Below are 16,177 nucleotides of genomic sequence, written 5' to 3'. Positions count from 1 at the left end.
ATTAATAGTACAGTAAATCTTTAGAGCACTCATCTACAACTCAACAAGGGGAACTGGCAAAGGACACAAGATCATTAAATTTATTCTCTCCTCTCTCAATAACTCAAAAACTGGCTGTAATTTATAGCATTTGCTTACATATATTAAATGATTTTAACAACTGTGTACATTATATTTTTAATATAATTGTCTCAAAAACCTAGCACAGGTTTAATATATATTACACAGTGGAATGAAACAAACGAAATAGTTTTAATTCCAATCAGCATGAAATTTTGACCTAACATAATAGCTGGAGCACCATACATCAGGATAGAAATGAAATTTTCCATAATCTAGTTGAATTCTGTGTTTAGCAGATGGAAAAGTTTCAAAAATAAGCTACAAATTCTATTCTACACCACAAAATGACACTTCTTTGTCCATTTGACTGTCCTCTGAGGAAAAAGCTAACTCAAGTAAACATTGCACAGTGTGTCTCAAAAGTTTGCAATTTTTCAGTTTTTGAGTAAACACTCTTTGACATGGTTAGGTATTATATTGTAAGAGTTGTTATTAGGTGGCTTCACTGAAGATATTTCAGTTTAGTATTTTGTCATTTTTATTTTTTCCTTAAATTTTATAACAGAGTTTCTGGAACTGAAATATTTTTTGTATCCCTCCATATAAAAATGGTTATGACAAAACTGCCTTTGGAGGTGCCTGGTGGCCTCTTCAGTTAAGCATCTGACTTGGTTTCAGCTCGGGTCCTATTTTCCAGGTTGTGAAATGGAGATTAGCATGGGGCTCTGAGCTCAGCACAAAGTCTGCTTGAGACTCTCTCCTCCTTCCTTCTCCTTCTCTCCATCTCCTCACACAATAATACTGGATGGCATATCTGAAAGTTGCTAAAAGAGTAGATCTTAAAAGTCTTCATCACAAGAAACAAAAATTTTGCAACTATAAATAGGAACAGATATTACCTAGACTTATACAGTGGTCATCTTACAATATATACAAATATTGGATCATTAAGTTGTATGTCTTAAACTAATATTATCAATCATACCTCTATTAAATTTTTTTAATTTTTTTTTTATTTATTTATGATAGTCACAGAGAGAGAGAGAGGCAGAGACACAGGCAGAGGGAGAAGCAGGCTCCATGCACCGGGAGCCTGATGTGGGATTTGATCCCAGGTCTCCAGGATCGCACCCTGGGCCAAAGGCAGGCGCCAAACCGCTGCGCCACCCAGGGATCCCTATTAAATTTTTTAAACAATGGCAATGCATATATGTGCATTGTGTTTGTGATAATAAAAATGTAAATTAATATTCAACTAAAATACAAATAACAAATTGTAATTAATTCACAGTATGCAATTATACAATACCTACCTATGAATATGTACATAATACACATTATGTACACACACAAAACACTGCAAGTGATATGACCTATAGATAAAGCATTGTATAACAAGGATAAATCTTAAAAACATACTCCAGATCAAAAATTACATATTTCAAAATGTTAAATATATTGTAACAAAATATATACAAAGCTGTAAGACAGCCAGAAAAATAGATTTTTATGGTTCTATAAATATTTAGGAAATTTCTAAAAAGTAGACAAATGACTTATAGTAAGTTTATGACAGTGATTACTCCTGGAAGGTACAAGATAGGATTGAGATCCTGGATGGTTATATACACAGGTATATATGTTTTGCTTCTTTAACATACAAAGTAAATATAACCAAAGAGGAAGATTTGATAAAGCTGAATAGTGGTTAAAAGCTTTCACCAGCATATTGCCTATCTTTCTCTATAGTTTTAAAATATTTCATAATTAAAACTAAATAACTAAATAAACACACAAGTAAATAAAAGAATGGTGTAAGAAGTCTGGCAATGAATACTGAAATAGAAAATATGGAATTTTAAAAATAGTTTAATGGATTTTAAAATTTAATGGAAATTTATTGTTACTTAAAAAACTATGTATCCCATAGAAATATGTATGTCTTGTGAACTTGCTTAGCCACAAATGACACCAGTAAGTGGACAGGAGTAGAACAGCAAAATTGTGTCCTATATATTTCACCTAAAATAGAGAAGACAAAGCAAGTATCATTTTTCATTTTTAAAATATTTGTTTTAAGTTGTTGGTTACAAAAGGAATTCACACTCACTAAAGATTTGGAAAAGATTAAAAATCTCCTAATTTCCTAAACATTCCATCATAATTAAATTCCAGTAATAATCACTTTTTTTTTCATTTTGGTGTTTACTTTCAAGTTACTCCATCTTTCTTATATATATGAAATAGATTTTGCACAAATGCAAAGACACACATAAACATATATGCATAATTTCAATCTTTTATAAGGTGTAATCATATATAAAGTGCATGTAATGTCTTATAATCTAAGTATATTTTCACTTAAGACAAATAAAAATGTTACATTCTCTCTTTTCATTGATATCTCATTGAAGAGGTCCAGTTTGAAACTTAATACAGTTAAAAAAAAAGAAAGAAACTTAATACAGTTTAACTATCTCCTCTTTGTTCAACTTTGTTCTTCCAACCCATGCTCAGGATCACTATCCATGCCTAAGGGTTCTCAACGAAATATTTTCCTAAGGAAAGTAGTTCTATTCCTGAAGCAAACGGAGGTACAATATTAGAAATAACAAAATTTTCACTAAGAAAATATCAATGTATGTATCATAATGTATTTAAACACTTCCATAAATGAACATCTAGGGTTTTTTTTTTTTCACAATCCCTCTCTATTATAAACACAAAACTTACTTTGTTTGTATAACTCTATGTAGTCATGATAATTTCCTTAAAACAATTTTTAAGAAAGATGGTCATAGGGCAAACAGTTATGTATATCATTTCCCCCCCAACAGTTATGTATATCATTCAGGCTTTAATATTATTGTCAAGTTTTTATTCATGTGTGATTCCATTTTATATCAGTTGGTTGGATCAAAATGAGACAACTCATAGGATCCACTTTCTACCTCTCAACTGTACTGTGATCTGTTCTCATGTCTAGCCCTTTAATTTGAGGAGAAAGGCAGCAATGAGATGCAATTATTATCTTTTTCTATTATTTTTCAGATGATTTCTCCTTTCAAATGTAGTGAATTTTGAGTCCTATCTTTTTGAAATCTGATCTCATCTATACAAGATTTGGCAGAAATTTCTTGGCCCTTCTTGCATGACACATGGTGTTCCTTATTTTAAAATTTTATTAGTGTCTTAATAGAAGCTGGGGAGAAACAAGGTTGGATAACCACTGCTTATGTATTTTCCTCATAAGTTTGATGCAGCTTTATTTTCAAATTAGAAAATACTGGTTAAAGAATTATTTTGAAGAAATCTTAAAAGTAGACCCTTATAATAAGAACAAGATAAAAAACTGTCAATGCATTAGAAAATTTAAAAGCAACAAAATCATAGATCAAAAAAGAAAAAGAGGGAAGAAATGAAAAGAAACTACAAGAGGTATAAAGTTTAGGAAACAAGCTAAGAGATAGAAAATTAAACGTGTAAATTATACCAATAAATAAAAGTCAGTTGTACTCCTTAGTTAACTTAATTCCATAAATATTTATTGAATACTTAATATGTGTCAGGTACCACTAAGTTCTGAGGAGTCAGTGGTAAACAACATTGACACAGGACCTCCACTCCTGAAGTTTAGTCTAGTGGAGAGCGCATTAAACAAGTAAATACGAAAGTGATGTGTGCCACCAAAAGAGAAGTGCAGGATGAATAAAGCACACATCAAGGATTTTCTAAATGGGTTGGAGAAAGTCATGAGCACATTATCATATACCTAAGTTTTTCCTCATCATCACTGATCAGCTATACATTGGCCAACATCACATTTAATATTGAAATACTAAAAGGAAGTACTGTTAACATGAGAAATAAGACAAGGATGACTGCTGTCATCAATAACAGTTTTATACATGTTCTCACCAAGACAAGAGGTACAAAGGACAATTCAATCTTATGGGAGGGAAGCAAACTGATGAAATGTTACTTATTTCAGAGAATTAAAAGAAGATGAAGAGCTTCAATAGCATTATTCAACATTGAAAATGTTTTAAGGTATTCACTCCATGCCAAGGACTAGGTTTAAAAAAAAAAAAAAAACATAGCGAGCAGGAATTTTCAGTATAGTAAGTGAAAACAGACTAGAAATGATTACTTTATAATGGGTTAAGAGCAGTACAAAGAGCTAACACAGTTTTATGATCATTGAAAAGCCAAATAACCCCTTCATAAATGCACCAGGAAAAGGGTTTTCAGAGATTTCAAGACAAAACAGCCCTGAAGGATAAAAATATATAGATGGAAAGAGCTTTCTGGACACAGAATTTTCTATTTAAAAATGTAGGATGTGGGCAGCCCAGGTGGCTCGGTGGTTTAGCACTGCCTTCAGCCTAGGGCCTGATCCTGGAGATCTGGGATCGAGTCCCACGTCCCTGCATGGAGCCTGCCTCTCCCTCTGCCTCTGTGTGTGTGTGTGTGTGTGTGTGTGTGTGTGTGTGTGTGTGTCTCATGAATAAATAAATAAAATCTTTAAAAATAAATTTTAAAAAAGTGTAGGATGTGAGGCTAACAAAACAAAGACAAAAATAAGCTACTAGGACTACATCAAAATAAAGTTTCTGCACAGTGAATGAAACAATCAACAAAATTAAAAGGCATCCTACTGGGTAGGAAAGGATATTTGCAAATGGCATTTCTGATAAAGGGTTAGTATCCAAAATATAAAAGAACTGATACAGCCCAAAATCCAAAAAACAAACAATCCAATTGAAAAATGGGCAGAAGACATCAACAGACATAAAATAATACATGGAAATGGCCAACAGTCACATGAAATGATGTGAAACCTTATCATCAGAGAAATGCAGTTAAAACTGCAATGAGCTATCACTGTCACATGGCTAAAATAGAAAACATAAACAACAAGTGCTGATGAGGCTGTGGAGAAAGGGGAGCCTTGTGCACTGCTGGTGGGAAAGCAAACTGGTGCAACTATAGTAGAAAACAGTTATGGAGGCTCCTCAGAAAAATTAAAACTTGAACTACGCTATGATCCAGTAATCACGCTACTGGGTATTTACCCCGAAAATACAAAAACAATGTTTCAAGGGAAGATACACATGCTTATGTTTACTGCAGCACTATTATAATAGGAAAAATATGGAAGCAGCCAAAGTGTCCATCAATAGATGAATGGATAAAAAAGATGATATATATATACAAAATAGAATATTATTCAGCCATAAAAAGATTGAAATCTTGATATTTGCAACAACAAGGATGGAGCTAGAAAGAATAATGCTAAGCAAAATAAGTCAGAGAAAGGCAAATAAATACTATATGATCTCACTCATATGTGGAATTTAAGATATAACAAATGAGCAAAGGAAAAAAAGAGAGAAAGACAAAGACAAACCATGAAACAGACTCTTAACTATAGAAAACAAAGTGATGGTTACCAGAGGAGGGAGTAAGGGGGCAGAGGAAGTAGGAGATAAGAATTAAAGAGTACACTTAAAAGAAGGTAAAATGATTTTTTAAAAAGTATAGGATGTAACAGAGACCATGGCATATTCTGTGTATATTTTAAAGCAATCGGTATGGTTGAAGCTGGAGAAGAACAAGAAAATAAGTTTTGAGATGCTATCATAGTTCAATTATAAAATAAATTTATACTTTCCCAAGAAAACACTGGGAAATGATGAAAACATTCTAAGCTATGGAATGGCATTATCAAATTTGTGTCTTAGAAATGTATTCAAGAGTTAGAAGTGCATGTTTAGGAATTATTGCAGTAATCCGGGGGACAAATGGCTGATCACAGCTAGGCCAGTAGTCATGGGGTTGGAGAAATAAAAAAGCAGAATCTAGGGATAATAAGGCCATAGAACTTATGGACTTAGAGAGGTACAGGCAATGAGGAAAACAGTCTAACATGACTCCATGATGACTGGTGGTACATCCACTGAAATAGGACACTAGGGGCAAAGGACTGTAAATGTAGTGGTCCACATTATCAATGTAAAGATAATACATTCTGGTTCAGTATGTTGAATTTCAGATGCCTGTGAAATGTTCCAATCAGAAATGTCCAGTAAACAGAAAGATCTTAGTGGAGCAGAACTGTGAGTCATCAGTGTGTACTGGAGATACTAACGCTAGCCCTTGGGGACCGAGATGATCATGTAAGGCGAGTAGCTAAGACAACTCCTTCTCTTCCCACTACCAGTAGACCCAGTGGAACAAAAACATTTTTTAAACATTTTTATTTACCCATTTTGGATGTATAGATAGAAGTGATGAACACATAACTTTAGAGCCTATAATTTAAATACTGGCACAGAGCCTATAACTTATATTGGCACAGACAATAGGTAGGGTTATTTGTACCAGTTAATTACTCTGGCCTAAGATTTGTTATCCAAGGCTGAATAAATCACTGGATTTTAGAGTGTGGGATCTTAGCACAGAAGAATTTTCCTAGGAACGCATACTAGGAAGAGATTCACATACCTAGAAAAAAAAGATTCCTCCCTCTATATAGTCTTACCTGTTGAACATGATCTGAATTTTCTTTAGAGACAGGGAAATAGACTAGCATGAATTGGCTTAAGGGTACTGTCATTATAATGTTTTATGAGGAAGGAGACTAACAATGAGCTAGATACTGTTCAAGATAAGGTAGGTGAAGTATTTCTGGTTTACGGCCAATTAGGATTATTTCATGTAACAATGATTATACAGTGGCTACTATAAGCCAGGCATTTGGTTAAAAACCTAGGATTCAGTTTTGCTTTCTAGGAGATCATAGTCTATTATTTAACAAGAAAATAGACTTAAGAGTACTAGTTCCCCTTACCTAGGTGCTTCTTCAGCTAAAATATACAGTCACACTTAGTTATTACTAAGAATTTTAATAAGCATGATAGGAAATCAATCTCTAGTTTCAAAGAACTAAGAGGTCAATTGCTTTCCAAGAAACAAAAAGTTAATTTAATCAATATTTCTCATTTTGAAACTTCGTCTGGAAAAATTTGAACAGTATCTTTGGCCCCTTTGGCCCTTTTACTGTGGTGCTATTCCTCATAGGCCTCGTTTTGGGAGGTCGTGATTGACTTGGTTGTGGATTCCCAGGAAGTGGCTGGTGACTTTTACTACATATAAACTCAAGCCAGGAGACCCCTGGAGGCAACCGGTGGTAACCAAGCACCTTAGTGAACACACAACCTGAGAGAGAAGATGTGGTAGACTCTTTGGCGGGAGGGGGTAAGGAGGGTACAGTGGAAGAGGAAGAAGAGGAAGAAGATGATGAAGAGGAGGAAGAGGAGGAGGATGTGGAGGAGGAAGAGGATGGAGGCAAGGACTGTGGCTGAATATTACTACTTTTCTTGACATAAAGCAGCCAGTCGATAGCCTGGGGTTGTTGGCTTACAGCTTTGTTTTCAGGGGCTGCTGTTAGCCATTTGTTCTCCATATTTAGCTCCTGCGTGATGTCAGATTCAGATGGAGGGGAAACCTGCATCTCCTCCGTCCCTTCAAGGTTGTCTTCAGGGGCTGCAACAGGCTGATTTTCTTTCACAGGGGATGGGAGACAAGATGAGAGAGAAGTCTCTGGCAGGGAAAGGAGAAAAACTAACTTCACTTCCACTTCTCCCTCAGAACCAAGTTCAGGCGTTGGTATGACAAACAGTGTTGCACTGCGAGGGTCCTTCCTTCCTGTAAGGTGGCTACACTGAGATTTTATGCAGGAAGCACAAGCTAAACAAACCATATAATTTGATGAAAGGCGGGGACCAGGATGAGGATTTGGCCTTCCCCTCATCCTTCGAAAGAGAATCTGCCTACAGAGGTCCCTCTGGATTCTGGTCTTGGAGACAGAATTGACAATTTTATTTACAATATCATCAGGGATGGTGCCACCTTTCACAATGCAGGGATAAATATAATCTAAACTCCATGGAATTTCTTTATTTGGTTCTGTCTTTGCGCAAAGATCAAAGTTGTTTTTACTCTGGAATCTGGAGCCCAGTTTTGAAGCAGCTATATTTCTGATAAAGTGTTTGGAGCTTGAGAATGTCTGACTTGAGATATTTGGTTTAGAATGGGGTGGAGATACATCTATGGTTCTCTGTTTGTCATTTGGTGAGGAGGTGTTCTGAAACTTGGAGGGACAAACCGGTGAGCTCAAGGTCCTGAAGTCATGGTTAAGTGACACTGTCTGAGATTTGGATGAGAACAAGGGCAAACTCTGAGTCTGGTGGACTGAATGTGCTACAGGTGACTTCCTTGGTTTTGAGTGGGACAATGGCAAACTCAGAACACAGGAACTAGAATTCAATGCAGGTGCTGTCTGAGTTCTTGAGTCAGATAACAGTGAGTTCAGATCCATTTGATTGGATTCCAATGAACGTGATGACTGAAGCAAGTCATTTATTTGAGATGTAGAGTTGAGTGATGGTGAGCTCAAAGACCTTTGATTGCGCTCTAATAAAGATGTCCAAAGGCTATCCAATGAAGATGCTTTCTGAGACTTGGGTTGTGATAATGTTGAGCTAAGTATTCTTCGATTAGATCCCAAAGAGGATGAAGTCCAGAGAATGTCTAGGGAACGTGTTTCTTGATATTTGGTGGGGAATGATGATGAACCTGAGACTTTTGGGTTAGACTTCTGTGAAGGTGATGTCCAGCAAAAGTTTGGTGAAGGTGTAGTCTGAGGTTTAGGGAGAGGTAATGGTGACTTCAAGTTCATCTGACTGGACTCCATTGATGAAGATGTCTTATTCAGATCAAGCGAAGATGTTGTCTGAAGTTTATGGTGTATCACAGGTGAGCTCAGGGCTCTCTGATTAGGCCACAATGAAGTTCTCTGATGGAGGTCTAGTGAAGGTGTGGCCTGATGTTTGGATTGTGATACTGGTGCTTTCAGAGCCCTGTTATAAAAGCCCTGTGAAATTGTGTCCTGCGACTTGGCTGAGGGCAATATTGAGCAGCTCTGCACCATCTGCTTAGAGTTCACTTGAGGTGCTGCAAGTTGATTACTATGGGCCTGTGCTCTGGCCACAGGCTGGATATCAGGTTGATTTAGTTTTTCACTTGTGTATTGATATGTTAATGAATTGGTTGTGGCCAGTTGGTAAGAGTGTTCTAATGACACAAAGTGTTGATCATAGTATGCTAATGGCACCATCTTGTGCTAGTGGTACAGTTTATTTGAAAGCAGCTGGCTTTTGGGATATTATGGTAACTGAGTCTTTTAGCTGGATTCCATGGACAATGAATATTTTAAAATAAATAGTCTTTGGTAGTTTCTAACTTCTATCTTGTTTCCTCACTGTTAATTCCCATATATTATAGAGTATCTCAAAATTCAGATATAGATTAGGTTGAAAAAATTATCACCGTTTGAAATTCTCCACTATCTTCTCTCTCATTTCCTAGAGTGTTTTTTTTCTCTTGAGGAAATAATGCCTGTTAATAAAATAGCAAAAAGAGTTCAGAAGAGATCCTAATAGGGATATTAATTTTCTCAAACGATTTGTTGCAGTGACTAGAGCATGGGCTTTATGTTAAATCCAAGTCACTTACTCTGTGTGTAACTTTTGAACTAAACTTTCTAAAATCCATTATCTATCCATAAAATAGATTAATATTTATTGAGCTATAGACTAAATAAGATACAAAATGTATAACATTGCCCAGAATATAATAAATGGTAATAGCCATTTCTGGTACTCTTTTAATCGCAACTTTAGTAAAACCAGCAAAAGAACAAAAAAAATCTATGGTAAGCTTATTGCATTAAATAGGAGAATCTTAGAAAAGAGTGAAATGGAAGTTCTAAAATGTTGGTTTTCAGTTTAGATTTAATTACCTATCAGTATCACCCTTTAGCTTATCTCCAAAAGTCCATTATTCCAGTTGAAAGTCTATTGCATTCTTCTAGTCTTGTTCTTATTTGTCACCATGGTAGCTTTTGAGACTGTGACTACTACATTTTACAACTAAATCTTCTTCTCTACAACTTAATCTGTCTTCGTTCATATTCTTTCTGTCTTTCTCTTCTGGTTCTCTCCACTCATTCTCTCATATCTCTTCAGGCCTTCACTAAATTGTTTTTATTTTCCTCTCACCTCAATGTAGTCCTCAGTGTTATATCACTAGTTCTCTTCTCTTTTTATTTTATTCCTAAATAATCATACTAGTTATGTTTGGGATTTTAAAAATGAGCTACAGAAAGAAACCTCACCAAAAAACAAAACAACCAGACATATAGCTGGCCAAAAGTGAAACAAACTCAGAAAAGATGGATGTGCTGCTTTTTAAAAGACAACATATAATATAACATGATACTATTTTAGTGCATTTTCATGATTTAGGTCTTTTTCTTCTGGTTTTAAAGCTAAGACATATGATATGACCAAAAAAAACTGCAAGTTATTGCAACAGATCTTGAGATCAGCCAAATAATCCATTGGTCCTAAGGTCCTTTAAGATGGGAGCTATCAAAATTTGGTTTCATGATTCTTCTTATACTCCCATGACTTACCAACACAATTTCTGATGGACAAATTTATTCTTCATATATGCCAACTTGTCCAATTACTTAACCACCAATTTTATTACAACTAGAAGGTCTTCAAGGTGTCTTTTCACATACTTATTCTAATCTTATGTATATCTATTTTAAAATTTATCTTATTTATATCTTAATTTACTTGTTTTGAACTCCTGGGTCATTCTTCGTGGAATTCTCCAAGTATCAACAATATTAGTTACACACCAATGACTTCATAATCTTTTGTGTCTGGTACTGGTTTTCTCTTTAGATTCAAAATTAATTTCCCACTAATCATCAGACTTCTCTACCCCAAAGTCCCAAAGACAATTCAAATACAAAGCACATAAACTCAATAAAGTTATTTCTCCTTCTAGAGAAATCCTTTTCTATATCTTCTATCTAAATGCCTAAAGCTTATTTATCTAATTCAGAATCTTTGCAGTTATTCTTGAACAGATTCACCCTCCAAAACCATTTAGATACCAATACTGGATGATTTTTTTTTAAGATTTTATTTATTTATTCATGAGAAACACAGAAAGATGCAGAGACACAGGCAGAGGGAGAAGCAGGCTCCCTGCAGGGAGCCTGATGAGGGACTCAATTCCAGGACCCCGGGGTCATGTCATGAGCCAAAGGCAGATGCTCAACCACTGAGACCCCCAGGCGTCTCAATACTGGCAGATTTTACCTCTTCCACATCTTAATTTACCTTTTGCTATCCAATGCCATTAATTTCAGTTTATACTATAGGCATATCTCATGTAGACAAATATGTTATTAAATTAACTTCTATATATCTTTCCCTCATCACCTCACTTCCATCTCCTCTTCCAGACATTCAAGAGCAAACTCTTGCTGGTGAGACACAGCTGCAGCTCACCCAAGGACTTCCCTCACTTTGCTTATGTCTGAAAAAGTAGTAAGCCCTGAAGTTATCTGTGATTACTGGATTTTGTGTAGTGTGATCTGACACCCAATTTTTTAAAGAGGGAGAAAATTGTATACACCCCACTGTGTACTGTCTGGCACCCTAACAAGCTTCTGGATAGTAATACAGAATAACCTCATGACCTCGAGGTATGCAAAGATTTCTTAAACAGAAAGTAAAAAGCAATAATCACTAAAAATTGGTAACTTAGATTCATGAACTCCCAATCATCAAAATATACCATACTTAGAAAGAGTAAAGGTAAATTAAAAAATATGAAAACATATTTATAATACATGGTATCTGAAAAAATATGGATATTATCATGGAAATATTACATAAATGATAACCACTGCATATTGCTTAGAAAAAAAGTGCAATTGGAATGATGGCAAAATACATGGACAAGCACTTGACAAATGAGGATAGCCAAATGCTAACATATATATGAAAAAAGCTCAGCATCATTCGAAATTCATATTTAAAAAAAGAGATATTACAACACATTATCAGAATATGACTTAAAACAAAATAAAATAAAATGAAATAAAAACAGACAAAGCCAAGATTTGGTGACTATGTAAATTAATTAGTATGTTATACACACACACACACACACACACACACATTTCACTCTTAGGTATTATCCAATAGGCATGTCATGAATGAATATTTTCACCAAATACCGGCACTAGGATGTTCAGGGGAACATTATTCTTAATAGCTGCAAACTAGAATTAACTGTCAATTAATAGCAGAATATATAAATAACTCATGATACATTCATTCAACAAAATAGCAAACAATGATAAAAAACTAACAGAAAGTCTAGCACCATGCAACTGTATGGATGAATCTCATATACAAAATATTGAATGAAAAGAATAATATGCACAAAAATACTTCATAATTTTGCATATGAAAGTACAAAACAAAGTCATATGCTCTTAAAAGTCTAGCTAATACACTTGGGGAGGTAGAGATTAGGGGGGAACAAAAACTTCTAGGGTGGTGGTAATACTCTATTTCTTGACCTGGAAGATGATTATATGGGTGAACTCATTTTGTGATAATTGAGCTCTAACACTTACACTATATGTATTTTTGTATGTTTTTAACTTCAATAAAAAGTTTAAAAAATACATAACTTGATGCTAATTTGAAAAGACACATCTGAAACAAAATTACACTGAAAGGTGAAACATTAAAGGATGAACCAAGATCTGGCACACAGATGTAATGAAAACTTAAAAAAAAAAAAAAAGAAGAGGAATGTAATGTGGAAATCCTGCTATCATATGTAGAGGAATAAAGAAATTCAAAACAAATGGAACTAACAAAAATCTACTTAAGACAAAAAACAGAGAAAAATAACATTTCTGAATGTTTTCCACTTTCAGACTTACTCAGCAAATGGCACTCCCACTTCAAGGAATGTGTTTTGCTAAAACACAGGAATATTAAAAGTATGCAATAAGTGGTGGAAATTTGAATGAAGCTATTACTGCAGAAGAAAATGAATACCACTTAAGAAAAAAATTAACCCACATATAGTCTTGTACCCAAATTCTTTTTATAGATAAGTTCTTTCAAACTTCAAATGAAGAGATTTACATAGTTATATAAACCTTTTCAGAATATGATAAAGAAATAGACTAAATTGTTCTATGAAACCTCTGTACATGATTCAGATATTAAAGCATGACAAAAAAAGTTGAAAATTAAAATAAAAATAATAAAATACCACTTATTTCATATGTAAATTTCCTTAACTAAACATTTCATTTAACAATATAAGAAAATAACAATCAACCATCACTAACTTGATCTTACTCACAAAATGTAAAGATTTATTAGTAAACATTATAATTTGTCATGTTCATAATTCAAAATAAATCCTAGTAGATGCTCAAAAAAAATCACTTTATAAAATCCAACATCCACTCTTCATAACCCAGTACTACTACTAAGAACTACTACTACTAGGGAAAAAAATTAGTTACTTAGTGAAAATAAACGCCAATCTGAAAGCAAAATGAAATTGTCCAGTTGATATCGAAATGTGAGCTAATCCCATTACAGGCTGATAATAGACAAGATATTCATCATATAGTCACTACTATAATTTAACATTGTTTGGGAAGATCTAGCCAATGTAATATGAAGAAAATAGGGAAAAAGAAATATAACTATTGAAAAAGCAGAAATAAAATTATCTCTCTATGCATATACTGTGATTAAAAACCTAATTTAGAATAAGGAAAACCTGATAAAATCAATAATATATTAACATTCTGAAAGTTCAATGAAATCACTTTAGTAAGTCAATATATATGAATCAAGAATTTTACTAAATATCAATATATAATAAAATATATGATCACCATAGATACTTTATATATAATTTGCTCTAACAATTCAATAAAAATACAAACACCTTATTACAAAAATGAGCAATTACTTGAAAATTTTATAGAGAAGACCATATGACAAATTTCAATAAATTCAAATGGGTTTGAGTCATACATAGTATGTTCTTACTTTTGACAATGATATTAATTATAAATAAATTACAGAAATATCTGAAAATATAACCAGATACTTAATATAAAATAATATACTTCTAAATAACCCATGGATCAAAGAAGACAAAAAGGAATTATTTTACAATAAATGAAAACAAAACTAAAATGTATAAAAATGTGTAGGATGCTGCTACAGCTGAACTTAAGAAGGGAAGATATCGTGGCATTAAATAATTATATTAGAAAAGAAGAAAACTTTCAAACCAAGGACATTAATTTGCTTATTAGGCAAAGAGAAAAAGCACATTAAGCCAAAATGAAAAAAAAGGCATAGATTAGAAGAGAAATTAATATAGAAACTAGAAAATCAAGGATGCCAAAATCTGGTTGAGATCAATAAAACTGAAAACATTTAGTCTGACATGTCAGGAAGAAAACAAAGAGAGAGAGAAAAACAAAATCTGGAATGAGAGAGGTGGTATTACTACCAACTCTATAGATGTTGAAAAATAAGGTAATACTATGAATATTATGCCAATATGTTAGACAACTCAGATGAAAGAGACATATTTCTTGGAAGACACAAACTGCCAAAGCTCACTAAAAAGTAAATTTAAAAACTAGATGTCTAGGGGCACCTGGGTGGCCCAGTCAGTTAAGTGTCTGCCTTCAGCTTAGGTCACCATCTCAGAGTCCTGGGATTGCCCCTGCATCAGGCTCCCCCCTGAAGGAGAAGTCCGCTTCTCCCTCTCCTTCTACCCCTTCTGCTCAGGCTCTCTCTTTCAAATAAATAAATGAAATCTTAAAAAAAAAAAAAAAAAAAAAAAGAAAAGAAAAACTAGAGATCTCTTACCTATGAAATAAATTGAATTTAAGTGTAAAACCTTCCCACAAAGAATGGCACCTGGGTGGCTCAGCTGGTGAAGCATCTGACTCTATTTTGGCTCAGGTCATGATCTCAGCGTTGTGAGACTCACACTGTGCTGGGCTCTATGCTGGGCCTGGAGTCTGCCTGGGATTCTCTCTCTCTCCCTCTGCCTTTGCCCTTCCCCACCTCTAAAACAGCAAAAACACAAAACAAAACAAAAAACCTTCCCCAAAAGGAAACATCAGACTCTGATGGCTTCATTGGTGCATTGTACTAAACATTTAAGGAAGAAATACCAATTCTGCACATAATCTAGAAAATTAAAATGGAAGAATTTCTTCATAACTCATCCTATCAATCATTATCCTGATACCAAAACCAAACAAAATCATTACTAGATTTAAAAAAACAAATAAGCAAACAAATCTATATATCTATTTCTTCAGGTAGTTGCATAAATCCCAAAGTTTTAGCAAGTCAAATCTAACAACATATAAAAAAGGATAATACACTTTCCCCCAAATCCATGAACCCAAGAAAATGTCAGACAAACCCAAATTAAGAAAAATTCTATAAAATATTTCACATTGCTGTTTAAAAGTGTCAATCTTGAAAAACAAAGAGCAATAAAGAAACTGTCACTGATTAAAAAAAAAATCTAAATGTAATGACTAAATGAAATGTAGTATCCTGGATCAACAAAAAGATGTTAATGGAAAAACTGGTGAAATTCTATTAAAATCTGTAGTTCAGTTAACAGTATTTTACCATTGTTAAGTCTTTGTTTTGATAAATACACAATGGTTGTGTAAGAAAAATCTGGGTGAAGAGTTGAAATGCAAAGGAGCTAGAATAGACAAAACAGCTTTGAAAAAAGAGAACCGGGGGGGGATCAGCGTTACCTGACTTCAAGACTTATTAAAAAACAACAATAGTCCAGCACCTGGGTGACTCAGTCAGCTGAGTGTCCCACTCTTGGTTTTGGCTCAGCTCATGATCTGAGGGTCATATGATAGACCCGGAGGCCCCAGGCTCTGCATTGAGTGAGGAATCTGCTTAAGATTCTCCCTTTTCCTCTGCCCCTCCCCCTCCTCACTCACTGGCTCTCTCTCACTCTCAAATAAATAGAAAAAAAAAACAAACAAACAAAAAGGCAACAACAGTCAAAACAGTCTCTATGGGCATAAACGTATACAAGTTGATCAATGGAAGAGAATAAAAATGCCCCCACACATATA

At 34.2% G+C, this 16,177-nt stretch overlaps 1 protein-coding gene across 7 annotated transcripts in view; it reads right to left on the bottom strand.

Annotated features, from left to right (window-relative positions):
- Window positions 1-16,177, bottom strand: part of LOC112641007 (casein kinase 2 subunit alpha' interacting protein) — a 134,717-nt gene that overhangs the window by 20,680 nt on the left and 97,860 nt on the right. For 4 of the 7 annotated variants that reach the window (XM_049105272.1, XM_025417893.3, XM_025417902.3 and 1 more), the window contains one exon: window positions 6,313-9,525. In XM_049105272.1, the coding sequence (XP_048961229.1) occupies window positions 7,055-9,244 (2,190 nt within the window). In that variant the 5' untranslated portion in view covers window positions 9,245-9,525 and the 3' untranslated portion in view covers window positions 6,313-7,054. Of the gene's footprint in view, window positions 1-1,917; window positions 2,086-6,312; window positions 9,526-16,177 lie in introns of those variants that run through there. The other 3 variants (XM_025417912.2, XM_025417923.1, XM_049105273.1) reach the window with 2 other exon arrangements.

Source organism: Canis lupus, chromosome 33 (genome assembly GCF_003254725.2).
Source record: "Canis lupus dingo isolate Sandy chromosome 33, ASM325472v2, whole genome shotgun sequence".
Classification (NCBI taxonomy): Eukaryota; Metazoa; Chordata; class Mammalia; order Carnivora; family Canidae; genus Canis; species Canis lupus.
The sequence above is the reverse complement of the archived record's forward strand: the minus strand, read 5'-3'. Positions and strand labels throughout refer to the sequence as shown.